The following is a 25,027-nucleotide window of genomic DNA, read 5'->3' on the forward strand; positions in this document are numbered from 1 at the left end:
GGAATATACCCACGGCTAACCTCTGTGCCTTTCTGGGCTATCTCGGAATGGCCCCATCGAGGCACCCATCACTGCCTGCTTAAGAGCAGCACCCCAAATGCCCCATTCTCCTCTCACGCCGACCCTCCCATTCAGCATAAATGCTGGGAGCTAACCTCACCAATCTCCTTTCTGTTCTGCTCATCCCATCCACCAATGACCCCTTGGGCTCTGCCAGCATCACCCACTCTGCATTTCTCCCCCAAATTATCAATTCACTCACGAACAAGGCCATTATTATCCATAACTAAAACCTGGCGCATGGATGGCAACAACTTGCCCCTTAGCGAAGCCCCCCGCCCTGGCTACATTTTTCACCACCTGCTCCTCCCTCATCACCATGTCACAACATGGTCTTTCCCCCTTCTCCTCTGGCAGCTTCCTCTCCTTCGTGCACCTAATCCTGTTCCACTGCTCTCGTTTCTCCTTTAAAATCCTCATTGTGTAATGGGTAATGGTAGAGATCTGCTGCTGTTCAGTGCAGGTCCGGCATCACCACGGTTCCTGTTGAGTTGCTTTGCTATTCCGACTTCGTAATGTCAGTATATGAAAAGGAGGATACTTCATGAGCATGGATGAGTACACGAGTCACTTAGCTCCTTGTACAGCTGCAGATGACATCACTCAGTTGATAATGTCATGCAATAAGGGTTCTCTCCTCTACAGACTGCCATAGAGCAGTTGGCAACATCAGTAGCATCTGCAGCACTAACCTTAGGCATACAGGTGGCATGCATAGTTGACAAATCTCTCAGAATGCTGCCACTGATGGTGTTGACGTTTTGGGTCCAAAATCCAAATCATTACAGCGGTGGGTTTCAAGAGTCATGGGAGGCATAACTCAAAGAGCCATTTATGTTCAATCAGAACATTGGTCAATGTGACGATTCAAGTTCGGGACCCTGGAAATGGCACATCTTTTAAAACCCTTCATTGGCCTCTCCTGCTTTGTTGCTGATGTTAATACACTCATCAGCATGTCAGCATCTGTAACAGTGAACCACTGATCCTAGCTAAGTCTCTTGCCACTGCCTGGAAGGAGCCTGTGACAAAAAGGTTGAGTGCCATCACCACTTTTTACTCTACTGGCAGTGAGGTGCTAATGTTGCGCTTTGGGCACAGGTCTGGTTCTAGGAGATGGCATAATTCTATGGCTTCTTTGGTGAAGTGTAGCCTCCTCTCCCATTGGTCCTTGGTGAGGATGAGGTAACCCTGTTTGCAGTGGTAGATGTGCGGCCAGAGGTAGCAGTGTTCCTTTTCTAAGGCACTATATCTTCCTGGCCTTCCTTAGAGTCTCTTTGTACTTCAACATGTCAAGCAAAGGAAGATGTGTTGTTGCACCCGTACTGTGCGCATTGAAACAGTTGCAATGCTCTTTACAATGAATGCTGCTTTAAATGGTGCTGGATCCCTGCCCATTCTCTGCTGCCTTAGTGCCATCTTTATAGTAAGCTTCATTAACCTAATTTGGGCTAGAAGGCACGTATAAGCAAATCGGCATGTTCATATTTAATATGTCTTGAACAAGCCAAAAAACTATTAATGCAAGGTCTGTGTATTAACATGCATAAAACTGGTTCAGTTCCAGAAAGAATTTTAGGAGCATGGGTAAACTTGTGCAAGTACTCCATTGGTGTTAATACATCAAATTATTAAGCATTAACACACAATCAGCAAATGCATTAACACTAAAAGAGAATAATTCCCTGTTAATTAGGAAATAAAGTTGAAGTTTTCAAATAACTAGTCAATTAAAATTCCTTTTTAGATTAAAACCAAACAGCATTTTCCTACAAGAGAACCTCCAAACAGAAACCGATTCTTTGCAGTTTCTTGTCTTCATTAATCTACTGAAAAAGCTAATTTTCTGGCATTTCAAACTCTACAAATATTTGGAACATTTGAATAGTGACTTTTTTACATCCATCTTTTTTGTATGGTCAATAAATCATGTTCGTGTCCAAAAAGGAGAATCCATAGGATTTAAAAACAATGCCTTAATTAGCATTGTTGACGCCAAAATTGTTATTCTACCAATTAAATATACTGTATATAACGTTAGAGTATCCCTGCACGAGTAGCCACCTTCAGCAAAAGCAGGAAGAAATTTGGAGGGAAAAACAATAATGCCCAGGAGGAAATGGAGAGAAACAGGAATGTATGAAGAAACAGGAAGAGAGAGAGGAACAATGGGAAAACTCAAAAGAAGTGTGGCAGAGGAAACACAGAACAGTCCTCATGTAGTTCTAAAGCTTGGACTGAGTCAGAAAACAAAGTTGAGATCAAAAGATAGAGTTAATGTTAGAGAATTGTTATGACTGTGAGAAGTGATGAAGATTTGATGGAACTAATTCTATCCCACAGTAAATAATTAATGCAAACATATGTTTGTCATTAATTTTTAGTTAGATTTAGGTTGATCTGGAGTAAAGTTTTAAGCGTTACAAATTGGCTTTGCTTATGCAGTCAATGGCATCATCTAAACCCCTTGTTGACATTATTTTCTGATAATATTTCTCTCCAGAACATTCTTTACATTTTATTTTAATCTTAATTTAAAAAAAATTATTTCAACAGATTATCACCCTGGTTTCCCCATCAGAGCCAACATTTTGAATTGCGGCGATTCTGATCTTACAGTTATAGGAAATGATGGATGCAATACATTCATTAATGTCACCTAATTAATGTGGAGGAAGGTGGATCAGCTAGCTTGGGGTACATCTTAAAACAATTTTAGTACCTTCAAGATGAATGAGGGCACAATTATTAAAAAATAAATCTGGAATACTTCTCCTTTACTTGCTCTTAAATGCTGGATAATACTTTTGTTTGGCGGTCTTCACAGCGCATAAACCCACAAAGTGTTTAACCTGATTAAACTCTTTGAAACATGCTGATTTCTGAATTAAGTTTCCAAATGACATTATCTCACTGCCTAACATAATGTAGGCATTAAGTATTATTAACAGTTGGAAAACATTCCATTTGTAGTCTTTGAAAACAGCTGTAAATACCATGTTTTTGATTAATGAGGATAGTTATTTGACAACGGTTTTAGCTAATAAGAGTACATTGGTTTATCCCTTATTCTCTGCAAATTTGCAAAAAAGCACCAGCAAAGTGTCAGGGATTTGGAATTTGAGACAACTTAAATGTAATAGTGAGGCAGAATAAATGTTCTTGGTTGGGGAGGGAAGGGACACAGGCATCAGCTGCGGCTGAGAACTATTCCTTCAAATCGCTGTAAAGACCGCTAAAAATTAGCAATAAAATCCACTTCTCGTTTCTGTGCATCCACCAGTAAATTAAATAAAAATAAAATATGAAGAGTCCAAGGAAGTATAAGCAGTTGAGCTAGAGTTCAAAGAATTGATACAAAATAAACATCGCACGTGGAATCTCAAAATGTGGAGTCGGAATCTTAACCAATTCTATTAAGGAAGTGTGCAAAATAAAATAAAATTACCACTTACACCTGCACCGCCAGATGTTCAGTAGTCTCAGAGATTTGGTAGAAAAGCTGAATCAATGCAATTTATGCACGGCTAACTTCACAGGAAGACTTTTAACCGTTGACAATGTACTGAACAACCAGTTGTCAAAAAGTAAAAATACAGCAGAATTTGAGGTGGCAGAAAAAAAGTGCTGAAAATTGGAAATAAAAACAGAAAATTCTGTGACATACAGCTGTTCCATCAGCATCTCAGGGAAAAACATTTTCGTTTTTAGATGTGATTGAGCTGATGTGCATTTCCAGCATTTTTATTGTTGATTTCAGCCAACAATACTATACATCACCAACATATGGATCCTGCGCATCTCCTTGAAAAATTCAAACTCTTACCTCTTCACCCTCCAGCTTGCATGAGCAGGGATATTTCAATACAGGCTTTGCATATCCTCACCTGTGCAACTTCTTCAAAATCCTCATGTCGTTTCTGTAAGGCCCTGGCTCTATGCAGGGATTTCCCCACTCCAGTGTGTTTGCTGAGAAAGGCCTCTCCATGGTTTTCAATCCAGTCCAATACCTGCAACATTTAATGGAAGCACTATTTTGAGATCACCAAAGCAATGATCATAATATGAATTCTAGTAATGATCAATTTTTGTAATAAATGCAATCATCGATTAAGATAAACGACATTACTAGTCAGATAAATCGCCTCTCAAGTTCATCAACCACAGTTGACATGCTTTGCATTGCCACAATGAAGGGGCAAAATGATGACAATGACGACAACCAACATATAACTTCTAAAGTGTAGTCACTGTTGCCACTTACAAATATTCTTTTATAAGACTATGTGGACAATCAACATTTGTCACATCAATGAGTCACAACTCATTGATGATACTGTGATTTTTAAAGTCTGCAATCTATAATTCAGTACAGAATGCACAAAGTCTTCAATGTAGGGAGTTGCTTTATTTGGAAGAAGCTTGGAACAAATGCTGCAATATAACCATGTATCATTTCTGCTTTATTCCTCAATCATAAATTGAAAAGATAAACATTTTGATTTATAAAAAATTAAATAAAAAAGAAAAGCAAATACTATTAATTCATGTGATAGAAGATAACCACATCTGCTGAGTCCCAGTGCAAGGTCCAGGCAATCCATACAGAAGCCACTGTTAATCTGTTTATCAGGCACACCATCTAGTTAGCTTAGGTTCTCTTGTTGCACAATATCTTCTCTGTTAATTACAAAAATATTTCTCCACTGCGCACATCTGCTTTTATTCTATAGATTAAGTATTGATTTCTCAATGTTTTCTATCACTGAACGAATTATATTGCAATTTTCAAATAGTCCTTTCATAGGAACAAGAGTAGCCCATTCAGCCGCTCAAACCAGTTCCAGCATTCCATTAGGCCATATGTACCTCAACTCCATTTACCCACCTTTGCTCCACATCCATTGATACCCTTAACCAACAAAAATCTATCGATCTCAATCTTGAAAATTTCAATTGACCCAGCATCCACAAGCTTTTGGGGGAGCAAGTTCCAGATTTCCACAACTCTTTGTATGAATAGGGGTTTCTGATTTCACTCCAAAATGGAATGGCCGAGTTCTAATGTTAAGATTATTCCCCCACTAGAGGAAATAGTTTTTTTGTATCCTATCGAATCTCTATCATTTTCAAGACCTTGATTTGATCACTCCAACCATCTAAACTCAAGGGAATACAAATCATGTTTATTCAATCTGTCCTCATAATTTAACCCTTTAAGTCCTGGTATCACTCTGGTGATTCCCCTCCCAGGCCAATATATCTTTCCTGAGGTTTGATGCCCAAAAGTGAACTCAGTACGCCAGATGGGGTCTGACCAAGGCTCTGTACAACTGAAGCATAACTCCCTTCCCTTCGTATATTGCCTCCTTGAGATAAAGGCTAATATTTCATTAGCCTTTTTGAATTTATGCAATAACTTTTAGTGATCTGTGCACCTGGACACACAAATCCCTTTGTTCCTCTACAGCTCTTAGTCTCTCACCATTAGGAAAATACTCTGATCTATCTTTCTTGGATCCAAAGTGGATGACCTCACACTTTCCCATATTGAACTCCATCTGCTGTAGTTTTGCCCACTCACTTAATCTTTCTATGTCCCTCTGTAACTTCCTGCTCCTACCTACACAACTTACTATGCCTCCTAACTTAGTATCATCTGCAAACTTCGATATACAACTCTCTTTTAGGAAACATAGGAATATAGGAGCAGGACTAGGCCATTCAGCTCCTCATGCCTGCTCTGCCATTTGATAAGATCATGGCTGATCTGTGATCTAGCTCCATATACCTGCCTTTGGCCCATATCCCTTAATACCTTTGGTTGCCAAAAAGCTATCTATCTCACATTTAAATTTAGCAATTGAGCTAGTATCAATTGCCGTTTGCGGAAGAGAGTTCCAAACTTCTACCACCCTTTGTGTGTAGAAATGTTTTCTAATCTCGCTCCTGAAAGGTCTGGCTCTAATTTTTAGACTGTGCCCCCTACTCCTAGAATCCCCAACCAGCGGAAATAGTTTCTCTCTATCCACCCTATCCATTCCTCTTAATATCTTATAAACTTCGATCAGATCACCCCTTAACCTTCTAAACTCTAGAGAATACAACCCCAATTTGTGTAATCTCTCCTCGTAACTTAACCCTTGAAGTCCGGGTATCATTCTAGTAAACCTACGCTGCACTCCCTCCAAGCTCAATATGTCCTTCCGAAGGTGCGGTGCCCAGAACTGTTCACAGTATTCCAGGTGCGGTCTAACCAGGGTTTTGTATAACTGCAGCATAACTTCTGCCCCCTTGTACTCCAGTCCTCTAGATATAAAGGCCAGCATTCCATTAGCCTTATTGATTATTTTCTCCACCTGTTCATGACACTTCAATGATTTATGTACCTGAACCCCACGTCCCTTTGGACATTCACTGTTTTTAACTTTTTACCATTTAGAAAGTACCCTGTTCTATCCTTTTTTGATCCAAAGTGGATGACCTCACATTTGTCGACATTGAATTCCATTTGCCACAGTTTTGCCCATTCACCTAATCTATCAATATCCCTTTGTAATTTTATGTTTTCATCTACACTGCTTACAATGCCACCAATCTTTGTGTCATTGGCAAACTTAGATATGAGATTTTCTATGCCTTCATCTAAGTCGTTAATAAATATTGTGAATAATTGAGGCCCCAAGACAGATCCCTGCGGGACTCCACTAGTCACATCCTGCCAATGTGAATACTTACCCATTATCCCTACTCTCTGTCGCCTTTCGCTAAGCCAATTTCCTAACCAAGTCCGTACTTTTCCCTCGATTCCATGGGCTTTTATCTTAGCTAACAGTCTCATATGTGGGACCTTATCAAATGCCTTCTTTTCATTCATTGAAGTCATTAATATAAATGGTGAAAAGTTGAGGCTTCAGCTGCTTTACTCAACAATTCACTGTGATCTTTCTTGCATTTCATCTGTTTACAAATGTTAATTTCTCAAGCAAAAGTACAATGTGTCCTTCTCACACGTGTGTATCCAGTTTCACCATGCTAATTGCAAAAGTATAATCACGTAAGTTTTGCTCGAGATGGTTAAACATCTGGATGTAAAATATAGTTTTCAGAAGGGCATAAAATGGAAAGCAGGAATGCATCATAAATGTAGGAATGCTTATGAACAAAATATAGTTAATTTATGCTCTAAACCTCTAGGAACACATTTGATTGAGAGATAATGGACGTTGGTAGATGGATAATAATTCAGATGGATCAATGTGCTGAACAAGCTCTTGACTCATTCATACTGCTGGCAACCCATTTCACATCCTTGGATCAACAGCATTATATTCAGCTTCCATTAATCAGGTTAAGCTTTTGATCAACACCTAAAGTCTAATCCCCTCTGGAAGTATCTTCACCCCATTTATATTGGTATCTATAGGGTGTTTGCATTGCCAATTCTGAAAACTGGAGTCTCGCTCAAATTAAACCTGCCAGATTTATTAAATCTGGCCACCTGGAAGATCTGGTAAAATCTATCTTATTGCTATGATCAAATAATTTTATGGTGAATTTATACTACACAAAACTATTTATATTATACAGAACTATTTTGAACAAAAGTGGTTCTAAAAATGTTTCCTCCCAGTGCTGTGGAATTCACCCTGTTTACATTGTAAGTGATTTCACAGCACCACCAGCCATGCAAAAACAACTACGCAGAAGCAAACCGACGCAGTTAGAAATTTATGAAAAGCAAATTTCATTTCTTATTGATTGACATTCCCCAATGGCTGGGGAGTGTCCGTAAGCGCCAGTGATAGAAAAAGTCTTTTACTGGCCTGCATGGGCCAGCTAAATGTTCAGCCTGCCCATAGCTAAAAAAAATAGCGGCATGTGGCAACCATCTATCTAACTGCCAGCTCCTGTTCCTCATGGAATAGGAAAAAAAAATCGCTTCTCTACTCGGCCAAAGCCAGCAGCTCTGCCTCATTTAACTTGCAATTCTCCTGTAGTCAGGACTGCCACTGGTGGCAGCAATATAACGCAATGGGCCAGAATTTGCTGTCAACATAGCAATGAGGCTAATGGCGCTCACCGTTATTTATGCGCAAATGGTACAGCGACTTCAGGTGAGGGGCAGGTGCATGGTTAAAAGCCAAAATCCAAAAGTTGCTGTCCAAGGTGCACTACTCCGCTGTTAGCTTTGCGAAAACGGCATCTCGGTGTCTGCCTCACCATTAAAATGCATTGAATGGCGTGAAGTTGCTTTATTTGCGCAGTCGATACGAACTAAACTTGCTACAGAAAGTTAAGTCTTGTCCATTTCAGACTAAGTATCCTTTTAACAACGTGTTAAGTGTTAATTACTGTCAGTCAACCTCTCTGGCACTGAAAATTAACTATTACAAGTGTGGAGCCTCATTCCATCAGGTTATAATTGTTGTTGGAGATTTAAAAAATTTAAAATTTAATTTTAAAAAAAATTTTCCTTCCTATCTCTTTTTTCTCTCTCTCTCTCTTAATTCAATCTTTCTTTCCCCCTCTTTATTTCTCTTTCTGTACCTGATCTGACATTGAATTCACCCACTCTAATGTACACTTCCTTTTCAGTCCTTGCGCTGTTAATTTCACAATCCTTCAATCCGATTGGTCAAAGACATTAAAAATATCCCACTTCCAACTTACACAACAGCACTGCTGTTGACAACAACCTCAAATCTGATGGTGGTACAGTATTGTCAAGGTGGTTTTCACATTGTCTCCAGAGATAGAAAATATAAAAACACTGCCACCAAAGAATGGGTTGCGCACTAACACACCTGCACAGTCCTGGTAGTCTGAAAAGCTCCTCCCCTGAAACTGGGGAAGGTCCACAGCCAGAAACGAAAGTCACAATTTGCACTTTTTACGCAAAATTCCCTGTTGCCACCAGCGATAAGGAACCTACACCATAATATAAACGATGCGGAGTCCACAACATCAGGGGACCAACTGATATCTAGGTGTGTCTTCATAAATCCAAAACTCAGAGCTGCAGTCGGGGGTTGTGGCAAAACCTTTTCTATGCTGTTAACAATCGGAAAATTCTCCATCAGTTAAATGATGATGATTTTAGCAGTAAAATGTATCTATTCAGAAAAACAAACAAGTTTGTGTCAGTGCCTTAATGTCCTAAATAAAATATAGCTGCAGATATCTCTGGATCTACAGTATTAATATGATTTTGAACATGACATGGTTTCAGGGCTGGAGCCACAAGTAACCAAGGTATAGCAAAACAAAGCCCAATCAACTTTTCAAAAAAAAAATATTTCTAGCTAAAAATGACTATTGTCAGATTTCCCTGAGAGGTATTCCTCCGTGCACATTCAGCACGTCCTTCACCACTGAAACAACTGAAGTACTACAGCTGTGTGAAGGAAACACTGCTGCAGTTGATGGCCAAATTTACTATCCTACAGCATGTTCTCATTGCTTTGCATTTGCTTTTTGTTCTCTCTAACTCCCCCACCCCACCACCACCAGCACCATTCACCAACAGAGAGTCTGCAGGTCACTGTGCTCTGCTATTAGCCCAGCATCAGTGGCGTCCGACCTGTGCCCTAATTGGCCAATTCTTCCAGCCTAGCACAGCTTCAAACAATGTGGACAACAGTTTCACATTCTAATTAAACTGCTCCACTCCCACCATGGTCTCCTTGGCAGTATAGGGATGACATTTGCTGAGGCAGCAATTTGAGTGGGGAAAGCACTGTAGAAGTGTAATGGAGCGATTTTCAAATTCTTGATTGTTTCCCTGGATGTCGTTCCCACTGCTCCATCTTTCTTGCTGGTCTTTGAGCTCCAGGATCCTACCACAACTGCTCTCTTCTTAGCATATCCCACTACTGTTCCTCTCTCTCCCAGGTTCTACTGGTGGTCCCATCTCGTTGCATTCTGCTGCCGCTGCTCCTCTTCCTTGCCGAAACCCACCACTGTTGGTTTATCAGAAATCTCTGAGACTCGTGTTGGAGTCAAGTAGATCAATTGCTAAATGATTCGAGTTTTCACAGAAACTTCAACATAGTTGGCATCTCCCCAGCAGCATGCAGCTCTTTGGAGGTCTTTGAATGCAGCTTATTTATGCTGAAGTTTTTACCTGCTATTTTACAATTGAATAAATTATAAATTTTCAGAGGTGTGTGGGAGGAGGGTGTTACAATTTTTCTCCCTGTGGATCTGAATAAGCAGAGGGGTAGGCCAGGCATGTGATGGAAAGGAGCCAATTGCCAGCGTGTCACAGTTTTTCCTCCAGTCTTAAAACACTAAACATAACCAAAATTAATTTGGTGATTGCATAAATCTTGCAAAATTATGATGTACTGCAAAAAAGAAAAAGAACTATTGTGTTAAATATATTTTGCTGCTTTTCAAAGACACAGAAAGTGCCACAAAAATTATATTGGTGACTGTATAAATCTCAAAATACAATGTATAGCAGAAATGAAAAATAATCTTTTGGTGACTTTATAAAAAGTATAATATACTGATTACAAAAAGGTTTTCTTTATAAATATTACAAAAACTACTAAAATGAAACATTTTGATGCTTTTGCTATTATATCATTTGCAAGGTCAATCACCAGATATTGAACTTGTACAGGAACTCTCCTAATTACACCCCCATAGAATGTTTACTATGGTACTTCAGATATGTGCAGGAAGTTGATTTGAAGGTGGATATGGAAGAATGTAGGGGGCCTCAATTTCATAATATGCTAGGGCCAAACAATTCCTGAATCAAAAGCTGGCAGCCTATTCAGTGCTCCAAAAGGTTGAACATTCCCATCCTAGGAGGAGCATAAGAGAGCAAGTGTAGGTCACTCACCCTCTGATTTTGTTTATCTATCAAACATTTCTCTCTAAACAACTTGACATCGGGGAACTCTCAACCGTAAACTTCAGACATCTTCAGGTTGTGGTCCAGTACATTAGTGTGCCAATGTTGTGTGTGCCTGGGCCAGCCTGACTTCCAATAGTTTTTTTAAATGGGGAATTCACCAGTTAATACCAGTTAGGTATTATTAATTTAGGGGCAAAAATCCAATAGAGTTCCAAAAATGTTAAAAATCATGAAGGCTTTAGATAAAGTAAATAAAGAGAAACTGTTCCCAATGGCGGAAGGGCAAAGAACCAGAGGACACAGATTTAAGGTGCTTGGCAAAAGAACCAAAGGCAACATGAGGAAAAACTTTTTTATGCAGCGGATAGTTATGATCTGGAATGCGCTGCCTGAAAGAGTGGTGAAAGCAGATTCAATCGTGACTTTCAAAAAGGAATTGGATAAATACGTGAAGGGAAAAAATTTGCAGGGCTATGGGGAAAGAGTGGGACCAACTGGATTGCTCTTACAAAGAGCTGGCACAGGCTCGATGGGTCAAATGGCCTCCTTCTGTGCTGTAATCATTCTATGATTCTACGATCTAAACAAGGACAAAATAGAAGTGGTGCATTTTGCCCTCGTTAATTTTTCTCCCTCTCTCCTGAAGGCACTGACTCCTTGCTGGAGTGAGGACAAGGCTGATTTTCTCTAATCCAGAGATGCTGAGGCCAATAATAGGGCCCTTACCCCCTACCCAATTTAGATCAAATAACTTAGCACAGAGCAGGGAATCAAATATGGGACTTAGCATTACCTAGAAGTTACAACATGGAAATAGGCAATTTAGCACAACCAATTCATGTTGGTGTTTAATCTCCACAAAAGAAAATTCTCCTAATCACAAACCTTGTTCCCACATCCCTTTATCTCCTATTCCTTCATCCACTTATCCAATCTAATCTTGAATGTTGGAGTAGTTTCTGCTTCAACTACTAACCCTGGAACTGAATTCCACAGCCTCACAATTCTCTGCAAAAAGAAGTTTCTCTTGCTCTGTGTTCTATATCTCACATTTCATCTTGTATCTATCAGCCCTCATTCTAGATCCCTCAACGACTGGAAACAGTCAGCTTCTAACTACTCTGTCCCATCCTTCCATAATTTTAAATACTTCCATTCAATTGCCTCATAACCTGGTCTGCGTGGCTCAGCTGCACATTGACTAAAGGCATTCTATTTCTGATAAATAATTATATATGATCAGACCGATAGATTCTACAGTAAAAATTCAAGTAATTCATAGATCTATAAACATAGGTGAATTAAAGTCATTCAAGTGCCCTTCGTACTCCATATAATGGAGATATATAGACATGTGCATTAATTTATCTACAAGCTTCAATATCTGAAAAGGAAAGTGCTGAATTGAGTCATGAATTATTATAAATGGTTCCCATTCGCTGACGCATCATAGGATAAGATTTATGTTGATGATTGCTTTAATGGTATCCAGATCCTTCTGTTAAAGTGCTTTCTCTAATGCTTCATTTTGCAAACGCAGCATCCATAATCGCAAGCTTGCTCTTCTAGTAGGCAGCTTGTCTTAATAACATCTGACAGAAAGTGAAAACACTATATAACTAGAAGGCTTATATTCCTCATTTTGTACACAAATAGGTAAATGACTGCATGTCAAACCCTATCTTCTGCCTGCATATTTCTTTTATTGACAACAGTAAATTGCTACCATAGCCAATATGCTAGAGATCACAACTAAACTATAGTAGCCTACTGGCCAATTTGCCAATCCGTTTAGGAATGCATTCACTTAGTGTTGTTTCATTTGGAAATTAACAACCGTCTAAATTAACTGACAAAGTTCCTTCAGCTTATCTGCACAAAAGGCATAAAAGGCCAAAGCCTGTGCATATAACTAAGTGGTATTTATCAATGGAAAAGTGTGGATTTATAAGTGAAGCTTCAGCATTATGATTTCCTGAGCAAAGTGCCATCAATATAGCAATAGCATCCCAAAATGCTTCACAAACAAGATGGGGTAAGTTTACCACTGATACATGCAGTTCACTAACTCTCTGTCCTAACAAGACCTAGCAAAGTAACTGTTAAGCTGCATAATGTATTCATATGCACAGCTAAGTACAAATTATTGCCATCTACTGGCAAGAAAGTAATAGTGGTATGCAATTTGGGGAGGAAGCATTAGTTTGAAATGGAAATGTAAGAAAGCTTGGTTAAACAAAAGCTTCTTGTTCAGAACTACTATCTTATGTGTCTGATTGAAATAGTCCACAAAATAATTAGTGAGAAATTGCTAGTAACTAAAACTTAAGCTTATAGCAACCCAAAGATTTAAACAGTTCTGAACCAAATTCCAAATCCTGCATAGAAACAAGCTGAGGGAATGGAGTTCACACATCTGAAATACCTTTCATAAGCTGGGACACCATCCTAGTTTACACTAATGTTTGGTGACAGAAAGTGTAGCAAACAGAAAGTCAGTTTGGAGAATATCACTGAAGGGCCACAATTTTCAATAATGAGTAAAATGGGGTTGAGCTGACCCAATGTGCAGGCTTGCTTGGGGCGTGTAATCCCTTCCATACAATTTGAATAGGCTACAGGCACAGGGAAAGCTAGCCCAGAAAGCTTGGCCTGTGGCAGACTTGTCTGAACAGCAGAAAATCCAGTGAGGCAGCAGCTAGCCAGATCAGCACCAAAAAATGGAGAAATTGATTCAAATAACACAGCGGACTCGTATGGGCAACACTGCTCCCTTGAAGAGTTGGAGGTCCTGCTGCAGGGAATGCATCCTTCAGTAAAAGCAGAGGTGCAAGGTGCATGGAGGGAGGTTGCTGACTGATTCTATGCAGTCATCCAGGTCCCTTACATCTGGGTGCAAATGAGAATAAAGTTTACTGGTCTCAGGAGGAACGCGAAGGTAAATGCGCTCCTCGCTTTTGCATACATTTTATGTGGGCCAACCAAGTATGGTGCAAATCTACATGGTGAGATACCAATGGAACATTAATTGACTGCAAAGCCTTTCTTTGCATGTACACCATTGGATTGATATGAGAAACCCTGATGCCCACATGGGTGCCTTCTGCAACAACTCGCACTCAAGGAAAGCGTACCACCTGGTGAATGCTTCGAGTCCTGTCAGCTAATGCTTCTTTCCATGGAGAAAGTGTTGCCACTTGCAAACACAGCATCTGTCATCTGCTTGATACTGGTGTGCATCACAGGCTGCTTGATTTACCACATGTCCCTAGGGTGGCTTGGAAGGATCTGGTAACACAAAAACTTCATATTGTGGTAACCTTCACTTCCACTGAAAAGATGTCCCTGCTCCAGATACTGTCCACCTATCATCCTGCAGCAGATGGTACAAGTGTGACAGCCTGACTTGTGAAGCAGAATCAGAAGCAGTGCAGATAGTTCCCCTTCGATAACAACAACAACAACTTGCATTTATATAGCGCCTTTAATGTAGTAAAAGGGAGGGGCGAGGCCATGGAGGAATTTGAAAACGAGGATGAGAATTTTAAAATCGAGGCCTAGACCGGGAGCCAATGTAGGTCAGCGAGCACGGGGGTGATGGGAGAACGGGGCTTAGTGCGAGTTAGGACCTGGGCAGCAGAGTTTTGGATGAGCTCAAGTTTATAGAGGGTGGAAGATGGGAAGCCAGCCAGAAGAGCATTGGAATAGTTGAGTCTATTCCAGAATAGCAAGGAAACCTACTGCTGATTACCACCAACTGCCCTCCCTCAGCTGATGGATTAGTCCTCTTCCATGTTGAGCACCATTTGGAGGAAGCACTGAGGGTAGCAAGGGCACAGAATGTACTCTGGGTGGGGGACTTCAAGAGTGGCTCGGTAGCACTGGGCCTGCAGCAGGTGGTGAGCGAAACAACACGAGGGAAAAACCTGCTTGACCTCATCCGCACCAATCTACCTGTCACAGATGCATCTGTCCATGACAGTACTGGTAGGAGTAGAGACAAAGTCCTGTTTTCACACTGAGGACACCATCCAACGTGTTGTGTGGCACTACCACCGTGCTAAGTGGGATAGATTCAGAACAGATCTAGCAGCTCAAAACTGGGCATCCATGAGGCGCTGTGGGCTATCGGCAGCAGCAGAATTATATTCCATCACAACCTGTAACCTTATGGCCTGGCATATTCCTCACTCTACCATTACCAACAAGCCAGGGGATCAACCCTGGTTCAATGAGGAGTGTAGAAGAGCATACCAGGAGCAGCACCAAGCGTACTTAAAAATGAGGTGCCAACCTGATGAAGCTACAACACATGACTACATGCATGCTAAACAGCGGAAGCAACATGCTATAGACAGAGCTAAGCGATTCCACAACCAAATGATCAGATCAAAACCCTGCAGTCCTGCCACATCCAGTCGTGAATGATGGTGGACAATTAAACAACTAACGAGAGGAGGAGGCTCTGTAAACATCCCCATTCTCAACGAGAGCAGAGTCCAGCACAAGAGTGCAAAAGACAAGGCTGAAGCATTTGCAACCATCTTCAGCCAGAAGTGCCGAGTGGATGATCCATCTCGACCTCTTCCCGATATCACCACCAATACGGAAGCCAGTCTTCAGCCAATTTGATTCACTAAACGTGATATCAAGAAACAGTTGAGTGCACTGGATACAACAAAGGCTATGGGCCCCGACAACATCCCGGCTGTTGTGCTGAAGACTTGTGCTCCACAACTAGCCGTGCCTCTAGCCAAACTGTTCCAGTACAGCTACAACACTGGTATCTACCCGACAATGTGGAAAATTGCCCAGGTATCTCCTCTCCACAGAACGCAGGACAAATCCAATCTGGCCAATTACCGCCCCATCAGTCTACTCTCAATCATCAGCAAAGTGATGGAAGGAGTCGTCGACAGTGCTATCAAGCGGCACTTACTCACCAATAACCTGCTCACCGATGCTCAGTTTGGGTTCCGCCAGAACCACTTGGCTCCAGACCTCATTACAGCCTTGCTCCAAACATGGACAAAAGTGCTGAATTCCAGAGGTGAGGTCAGTGTGACTGCTCAGAGTGAGAGTGAGTAATGGTTTTAATGGGGACAAGGGCATCAAAGGTGGAGGTGATGGTGCGATTGAGCAGATCGGTAGCTGCAGAAATGTTGTGGTGAATGGAGGGCCAAAGGCTAGACAGTTGGGAATTTGAAAGTACCGTTGTAAGTGACCTGGAAGAGTGTTTTTTTCCAGGGGTAGACACAGAAGGAAGTGGGGTTGGGAGGGGCAAGGGGGATGTGGGTGGACAGGGATACAAGGAAGTGATCAGAGGTGGCCTTATCCATGATTGATACAATGGGAGTGGAGAGGCCACGTGAATGGCAAGGTTGAGAGGGAGGCAGTGAATATGGGTAGGGGAGCTTATATGGAGGGAGCGATTTAGGGATGATAGGAGGGCTGTGAACTCAGAGGAGAGAGAGCATGATGAGTTGAGATGGAGGTTGAAATCACCCAGGATGAGAAGTCATTGGGTGCAGAGGCTAAGGGAGGAAAGCAGTGAAGATATCTCGGTGAGAAACTTGGCGCGGTATTTGGGTGGGCGGTAGAGAATGAGGTTTTTAAAGGAGAGGCGAGAGGGTTGGAACAAAGGAAGAGAAGGTGCCAGAGGAGTAGGGAGACAGACCAAAGTGTGATTTGGTGATTTTTTTTAAGGGGGAAGGTATCATCACCAGTCAGCTAAGTTTCCGTCAAGGCCATGATGTCAATGCAATCATCCACAATAAGCTCGTGGAAGGCAAGGGGCCTTGTTCACAAGTCAACGGACATTCTAGAGGGAGATGCGGAGAGGGACGGTGATAGCTGATCTGCTGGCAGAGTCCACAGGGTCCTCGCTGGGAGGGATGAGTGGGATGGGAAGGTTCAGATACTGTGAAGGAGTCTAGAAATGTAGGTCCTAGGGTAGTGATGGATATGAATAGAATACCTCAGGTGTCGTCACACCTACATTTGGTGGCCCCTCATGAATCTCGTTTTTATCATTTAAAGCATCAAGCAAATTTTGAATGCCATGCTCACCATTTCATATAGTGCCATTTAATTGTCAGATATTGAAAGACAGTACTGGCAGAAAAAAAAATTAAATGGCTGAGTTCCCAGCAAAATACAATACATGGAACAAAATGCAGTAGAATTGTTTACAAAATTCAACAAAAAACACTTTTCCATACATAAGGACTTTTATTACCTTTATGAGGCCTGCTTGAGTAAGCCAGGCACCAGCATCCCTGGTGTACCCATTTCAAATAGGTGAGCAGCGTGGTTTAGGCAGTCTCTCAGCCACAGCTGGGAATTCCATCAAGACACCTCCTTTAAATAATTACTCAATGTAAAGTAGCTTCAAGCATGCCAAAAGCACAACCTCATTTATGCAGCCATCATCGCTGGATGGGAAATCAGGCATTCATGGCTATGTGCCCAATTTCCTGACCTCTGCTTGTGAGACTCCACTTTGCCGATGGAGTCTTGCAAAATTTACCCTATAAACTGAACCAAGACTTCATCACTTTGCCTCAGGCAAGCCATGTGAGGTTTAAGGGAAACACCAGAATAAGAGCCGTGTCCCCAAGTCCTCAATTTCTTCCATCATTTATGTTGCAGCTGCATCACAAACATAGACAATATTGCAGTGCAATGCAAAATAAAGGTTTGCCACATATTTTTTTAACAATGGCAGTGTTCTTTCGAACTTCAAGTTTACAGAAATTACATTGCTTGGACCCATTAGTAACTATAATTAGCCCACTGATTCACAGAAAACAACAGATTGAAGGAATTCAATTCCTAAAACACCAGTAAAATTTCTAGAATCCTACATAATAAAAAGAGAATTTAACTTATTTAATCACAACAGCCCAGTGGGCCTGCTTGTAAATTGGGAGAATTATGGAATGCAATCCCGAAAACACTGCTACAAAATCTGGAACCCCCTGCAATAAAAACTTATTTAGTCACTGTAAATCAGTGCTCTGGCTATAATTTCAACATAATGTAGAGGAATCAGTTTTCAAAACAGGAAAGGGACAATCAAAAATAAAATAATCACCTGTCTAAAAATTCCAATATGCATTAGCACACATCAGCAACCCTAACCAGGCACCAATAGACACATACCTTGTTGTTAATTGTCTGCTGACTTTCCTTTAAAAAAAATATTGAAAATGTAATGTACGAATAAAACATAACTGAGTTAGAAATGACATTCAATTCTTGAACTGCCTTTATAAGCACCCCATTCATTTAGTTTTATATCAAGTACAGCAGCAAACCTTTTGCACTCACCTGATGTACATCCTGTTGAAAAACGCAAAGCTGGAGTCGCTGGTGAAGTCGAACCTTTCGATGTTGCCAGATGTTCTCCAGCTGTCGCTGATGGTGGAGGACCTCATGAATAATGTCCAAGACATGATGAACAGCCTTTGAATAATTGGCTGTCGCCATTAATGAGTCAGCACTGCCAGGGGTCAGAGGTCGCTGGAGTTTATCCAACAGAGCCTTCCCATCTTGACTCACCTGCACAAGTTAAAACATCATAAACATGAACTAAAAACTAAATATATAAAAAACAAACTAAAATCTAAACTGATCTGAAGTGAAATCCAACTAAATCAGGAGTCACTGAAAATATATTCATGCATTTTCTAAGTTTTACAGTGACTTACTTATCTTTTATATTCAGGATTTAAAGGAACAGTATATGCATTCTTCCCTTCTTCTTCTGAAGGCAGTACATGGTGGGATACATGAAGGCAGCATTCCTCATTTGTGAGCCAAGACAATGAGTATCAGAAGGCTTTATGACCGTGGAGGGTATCACAGTTGAGTCTGGTCCTGTTTGCATCCAATGTCCATAAAGGCATACATTCCGACATGAGTCACTGGATAGTGCAAGTGTTTGTTTGATTTTTCTCTCCACAGTTCAAGTGCACTGAGGTCAATCACAGGACCCCAGCTGATGCCCCAGCAAAGACTGACTAACTCAATACAGACTGGGACTCCAATCTGGGACCTTCTAGTTTGTATTCTTAGTGGCACACCAGGTGGTGCCTTTAATAACAGGTCATCGGGGAATGATTTAATTCAATTTTCAACAAAATTTTAAACTTATCCTTGTTCTGCTTTAGGATTTTTTTTGGAAACAAGTTTTTATGTGCATTTATAAATTGTTGTGCAGCAGATTTCCAACCAAGCTGGTCCCCAAAAAAGGATACCAAGCCAAAGGAGAGATTAGGAGGGTGGAACAAAAGTTTGGTTTCAGAGATGGATTTTAAGCTGGGTCTTAAAGTAGAAGAGGTTGAGGTGTTTACGGAGACAATTCCAGAGATTGAGACCTAGCTGGCTGACAGTATCGCTGCCAATGGTGTGGCATAGGAAGGGGGAATGAACAACAGGCCAGAGTCAAAGGAATGAAGAGTTCGGGGAGTTGTAGTGTTGGAGACAGTTACAGAGGGAGGGTGAGGTGAAGCCGTGGAGGGATTTAAACACAAGGATGAGGCGTTAAGGGCGGAGGAAGGTGTTCTGGGAGCCAATGTAGATCAGTGAGGGTGGGGACATGGATAAGTGCGACTTGGTGCAGGACAGGATATGGGCAACAGAATTTTGGATGAACTGAGATTTGTGGCAGGTGAGGGTTAAAGGTTGACCAAGAGAGCGTTGGTGTAATCAAATCTGGAGGTGACAAAGACACGTACGAGGGCTTCATCAGCAGATGGGCTGAGGTCGCGGTGGATGCAGATAACGCAACAGAAGTAAAAGTAGAGTCTTCTTGATGGAGAGGATATGGGTTTGGAAGCTCAGCTCAACAACAACAACTTGCATTTATATAGTGCCTTTAACGTAGTAAAACATCCCAAGGCGCTTCACGGGAGCGTAATCAAACAAAATTTGCCACCGAGCCACATGAGATATTAGGACAGGAGACCAAAAGCTTGGTCAAAAAGGTAGGTTTTAAGGAGCGCCTTGAAGGAGGAGAGAGAGGTAGAGAGGCGAAGAGGTTTAGGGAGGGAATTCCAGAGCTTAGTGCCTAGGCAGCTGAAGGTACGGCTGCAAATGGTGGAGTGATTAAAATCGGGGATGCACAAGAGGTAAGAATTGGAGGAGTGCAGAGATTTTGGAGGGTTGTAGGGCTGGAGGAGGTTACAGAGATAAGGAGAGGGGAGGCCATGGACGGATTTGAAAACAAGGATGAGAATTTTAAAATTGAGGCATTCCCAGACAAGGAGCCAATGTAGGTCAGCGAGCACAGGGGTGATGGGTGAACGGGATATGGGCAGCAGTTAGGATACGGGCAAAGCGTCAAAGACGATGGCATGGTTGCGAACATTCTGAGACAGTGGCTAGGGAGGTGGATGGAGTCAATGGTGAGGGAATGGAGCTTGCAATGGCTGAAGATGATGGCTTTGGTCTTTCCAATATACAGCTGGAGGAAATTTTGGCTTAGACTGGATGTGGACAAGCAGTCAGATAGTAGTGCTGGGGTTGAAGCGGCAGTGGAGAAGTAGCACTACATATCAGGAAATATATGGAAGCTGCCCCACTGTTTACAAAGAGAACATCAGATATTGAAAGAACATAAGAAATAAGAGCAAGAGTAGGCCAAACAGCCCCTCGAGCCAGCTCTTCCATTCAATAAGATCATGGCTTACCTTCTACCGCAACTTCACTTTCCCGCCCTATCCCCATATCGCTTGATTCCCTTAGTGTTAAACTTTTTAGTGACAGAATTACAATATTCTACCTCAATATTCTCCCTCAACATGAAGGTATGTCTCTCTTTTAACATTTGCCTGAGGAAGGAGGAAATCTCCGAAAGCTTGTGAATTTAAAATAAAATTGCTGGACTATAACTTGGTGTTGTAAAATTGTTTACAATTCTCTTTTAACTGTAATTGTTCCTGCAAAAACTTTCATCAGAGTTAGTTTTCCTCAAAAAACTATCTCACACAATATATTATTTGCGAAAGTTGCACACAGCCTGCGAGTCTGTTCAACGGAAAGTTGACCACCTGTTAATCAATCTAATTAAAATGTAACTATCTGAGCTCTCTAACTGCCCACTGAATAAATTATATAGACTCTAACATTCCAAACTCTACTTCTGGTTTGTACTGAGAGCAGCAATAGGGTGCTCCAATTGGCTTGCATCCCCGGATTAAAGACGTGAGAAATATCTGCCAAACTTCTTGCTTTTGCCTGCTATCCAGTGGCTCCCACTGGAAAGTGCACAAGTGCAGACGTTGATCAAGAATAGGATCCAGCTCAGTTGTGATGCCCTCACAATCCAATAGGCGAACAGTTTCTGTTGACGTTTACTCATGACTACTGGAACCCAAGAAATCGCACATCAAAAGGGTAGGGAAGTCAGAAAAATATAAATAAGCATGCCATTTAATACTTCAATCTTTAAAATATTCATGCTTAAAGAGGGATTTCAAGGAGGATTATGAGCTTTCCTTGGCCCCTGATTGTTTATGCTGATTTCCACTTGTTTACGTCGGTTTTTACATTCTGGTGCATGCTAATAAATTGGTCTGGAAATTTCAGTGTAAGTACTGGTCAGCAAGATAGTCATAGAAACCTGCGTTAAATTTGCTGTAACTTGCCAGTTATGCCAGTCCAGGAAATTCCCATTTTTCTAATATCTTGTCATTTGTTCAGCATTAGTTCACTTACCTCAGAATACGCCAACGTTATTTGTTCATATAAACCTTGGTGATGATGAATGGAATCTTCCAAATCCTGTAGTTCTGAGGGAAGCTCCACCTCTCCACAGGCCTTACACCATGAATCCACATTGCTCATGTACTGGGGAATAGAAATCCACTGTTAATATAATATCTTGTTGACAGTGTTTCATCTTAACAATATTTTGTATCAAAAATAAATTATGTTAACAAATCTTCCACAGTGCTGTTCACAATAAAACAGAGGATGTGCTGTTTTATAAGGACAGAAATATTATAGCAAGTAAAACACAGTACATTCTTTTATTAAAATGTAGCTGTTCCCCTTAAAGGCTACTGAGTAAAGAAAAGGTATAATTGCTTTTAAATGATGTGGAGATCTTGAAACATTTACCTGAGGAAGGAGAAAATCTCCGAAAGCTTGTGAATTTAAAATAAAATTGCTGGACTATAACTTGGTGTTGTAAAATTGTTTACAATTGCTTTTAAATGAACATTGGGTAAGTTTATAAAGAGGTCAATTAAGAGACTGCTACTTTGTAATCTCTTGGTGGCATCATACAAATATTATTTAAAAAGCCATAGAGATCTTGGATCTGGCATTTTGTGTTCTGAGAAAGTTCCTTTGTTTCCTTGTATTTTATTTTAAATGACATAGAAATGTTAGTGCAACAGAGCAGAATATTACTAGGATATATCCCATGGCACTACTTACAGTAGGTCAGGGTGTACACTGTTTTATAAGGTTAGGAACAATATACCATGTGACATGTAGGTGTGGCCCTTTAAGAGGCTGCTGCTTTTAAGTAAACACTGGATGGGTTCATATAAATGTCAATCCTCCAGTATTTTGCACTCCTGGAGAGTTCCTTTGTTTATACTTTTCTTTGAAGTATGGCACAGAACTATTGACCCATTCCTACGAGTAATGAATCCCACTGCTCCCACCCTGTCTCCACAAAGCCCTGTATCATCATCCGCTTGAAATATTTATGCTGTTTTCCTTTAAAAGATGCAATGGTTTCTGTTTTAACTACTCCCTGAGGAAAAGCATTCCACGCTCAAACAACCCTCTGCTTTAAGATCTCCTCGCTCTCAATGACTCCCAAACTCGAGAAAATAGTCTTTTCATATTCACTATCAAAATCCTTCATAATTTTTAAAACACCTTTGTTAAATCTCCTCTTAGCCTTCTCTGCTCCAGTGGAAATAGTCCTTGTATTTCAAGTTTCTCCTCATTATTACAGTTTTCCATTCTTAACATCATCCTGCTGAATCTATGCTTTATTCTCCCTGAGGCTTTTGATGATAACCTTAAATTTATGTCCTCTAGTTTACTAGCTCGCCAATCAGTGGAAGCAGTTTTTTTTTAGGATTTACTTTATCAAAACCCCTACCAGATCTCTTAATCTTTTTTATCTCTCAAAACCAAAGCCTCATATCCTTGGTATCATCTCATTGAATCTCTTCTCGACCCTCTTCGTGGTCTTGGCATCATTCCTAAAGTAAGTTGCCCAAAACTGGACAGTGTTCTATCTGTTGCCTAACTAATAATTTGTATTGATTTAGCATTACCTCCTCACTTTTGTACTCTCTGCCCCTATATATAAAACCTAGATTCCCATATGCTCTTTTACAGCTTTATCAACATCCTCCCACGTTTAAAGATTTGTGTATCTGAAACCCTACGTCTCTCTGCTCCTCTACTCCTTTTGAAGTTATACCATTTAGTGTTAATGCCCTTTCCTTATTTTTCCTCCTAAAATGTATTACCTTCCATTTCTCATATTTTCATCTAACATCTATCTATGCCCAATCTACTAACCTATGTCCTCCTGTAGTTGTGTACAGTGCTCATCACAATTAATTATGCTCCCTGTTTTTGTGTTGTCTGCAAATTTTGTTGTTGTGTCCCCTATACCTTAGTCCAGGTCATATAATATCAATATATGTATACACATTGAGAAGAGCAATAGTCCCAATACTGACTTCTGGGGACATCACTGTTTACCTCCCACATCCATTAACTTTGATTCTCTGTTTTCTGTCCTTTGGCCAATTTCCTATCCATTCTGCTACATTCTCTTTAATTACTTAGTTATAGCAACAAGCCTCATTTCCAGCACCCTCCAAAGACCTTTTGAAAATCCATATACACAACAACCACTGCACTTCCTTTGTCAATCAACTCAGTTATTTCCTCAAAGAATTTTATTACATTTGTCTGACATGACTTGCCTTTTACAAATGCATGCTGAATATCCTTAGTTAACCCATGTCTTTCTACACGAGTATGAATTTTATCCTGTATTATGGCCTCTAGAAAATGACCTATTACCAATGTTAGGCTGACTGGTCTGTAATTACCTGGCTTATCACTTTTTCCCTTTTTGAATAGAGGTGTTACATTGGCAACCATCCAGTCATCTGGCACAACTTCTACTTCCCAAAAAGTCTGTAAGACTTTGGACAGTGCCTCTACTACTTCTTCTCTGACTTCCCTTAGCATTCTGGGATGTATACTGTCAGGGCCTTTTTCACTCGTGTTTCACCAATATTTTTCAGCGCTACTTCTTTATCTGTAGTTATCCTATCTAGTTGTCCCATCTTCTCCTCTTGTACCCTTTCATTCCCACTATCGCATGCTTCTGTGAAAAGTGAGGCAAACTGTTCATTTAGTACCATCCTTCATCCTCCATAAGATAATTTCCTCTTTTCAACTCTAATTAGCCCTATCAATTCTTTAATTATTCTTTCACTTTTTATGTGTTTATACTATTGCCAGTTTTTCTTTTTACCTTTGTCTTGTCATACTAAATGGACTTAGAAACAACAGTAAATAAAAGTAGCTTCAAGCTACTTTCAATACCAACTCCACTTCAGGCAAGTCCCTTTTCACTCTGCTCATCTCTCAAGTGCCCACTCACTTGCACGTTCTACTTAAACCCAGTAAAGTAGCAGTAAACAATCAACTAATTCAAATATAAGTACCACTTACAAAACAGCCATTCAAACTACACCCAGTCACCAATACTTTCATACCTAATTTTATTTTCATTGATTATTCACCAACACCATGGATCAGTCCCATTGCTTTTTCTACATCATCTCTAGGGGCCTCTATGTCACATCACAACTAGATGTAGTATTCCAGGTGGGACCTGACCAGAGCACTGACAACATCTTTTTCACTATTGCTACCTCACTCTATTTGGACACGGAAGTGATGGGTCAACTAACACTCCTGGTCTCTTTCAACTTTGTGTTTGGTGAGTTCTATCCCATCCATGGATAACAAGTGCCTCCTATTTTTACGTCCAAAGTCCAGTAACTTGCATTTGTGTGTATTGACCTTCTGCATTAA

The 25,027-nt window shown here is 40.7% G+C and overlaps 1 protein-coding gene across 3 annotated transcripts in view; it reads right to left on the reverse strand.

Moving 5' to 3' along the window:
• LOC137339542 (triple functional domain protein) overlaps positions 1 to 25,027 on the reverse strand; it is a 522,426-nt gene that overhangs the window by 247,401 nt on the left and 249,998 nt on the right. For all 3 annotated transcript variants that reach the window (XM_068001904.1, XM_068001903.1, XM_068001905.1), the window contains exons 8-10: positions 21,653 to 21,784; positions 18,263 to 18,493; positions 3,948 to 4,070 (exon numbers count right to left, since the gene is read on the reverse strand). In XM_068001904.1, coding sequence (XP_067858005.1) covers positions 3,948 to 4,070; positions 18,263 to 18,493; positions 21,653 to 21,784 — 486 coding nt within the window. The remainder of the gene's footprint in view (positions 1 to 3,947; positions 4,071 to 18,262; positions 18,494 to 21,652; positions 21,785 to 25,027) is intronic.

Source organism: Heptranchias perlo, chromosome 2 (genome assembly GCF_035084215.1).
Source record: "Heptranchias perlo isolate sHepPer1 chromosome 2, sHepPer1.hap1, whole genome shotgun sequence".
NCBI lineage: Eukaryota > Metazoa > Chordata > Chondrichthyes > Hexanchiformes > Hexanchidae > Heptranchias > Heptranchias perlo.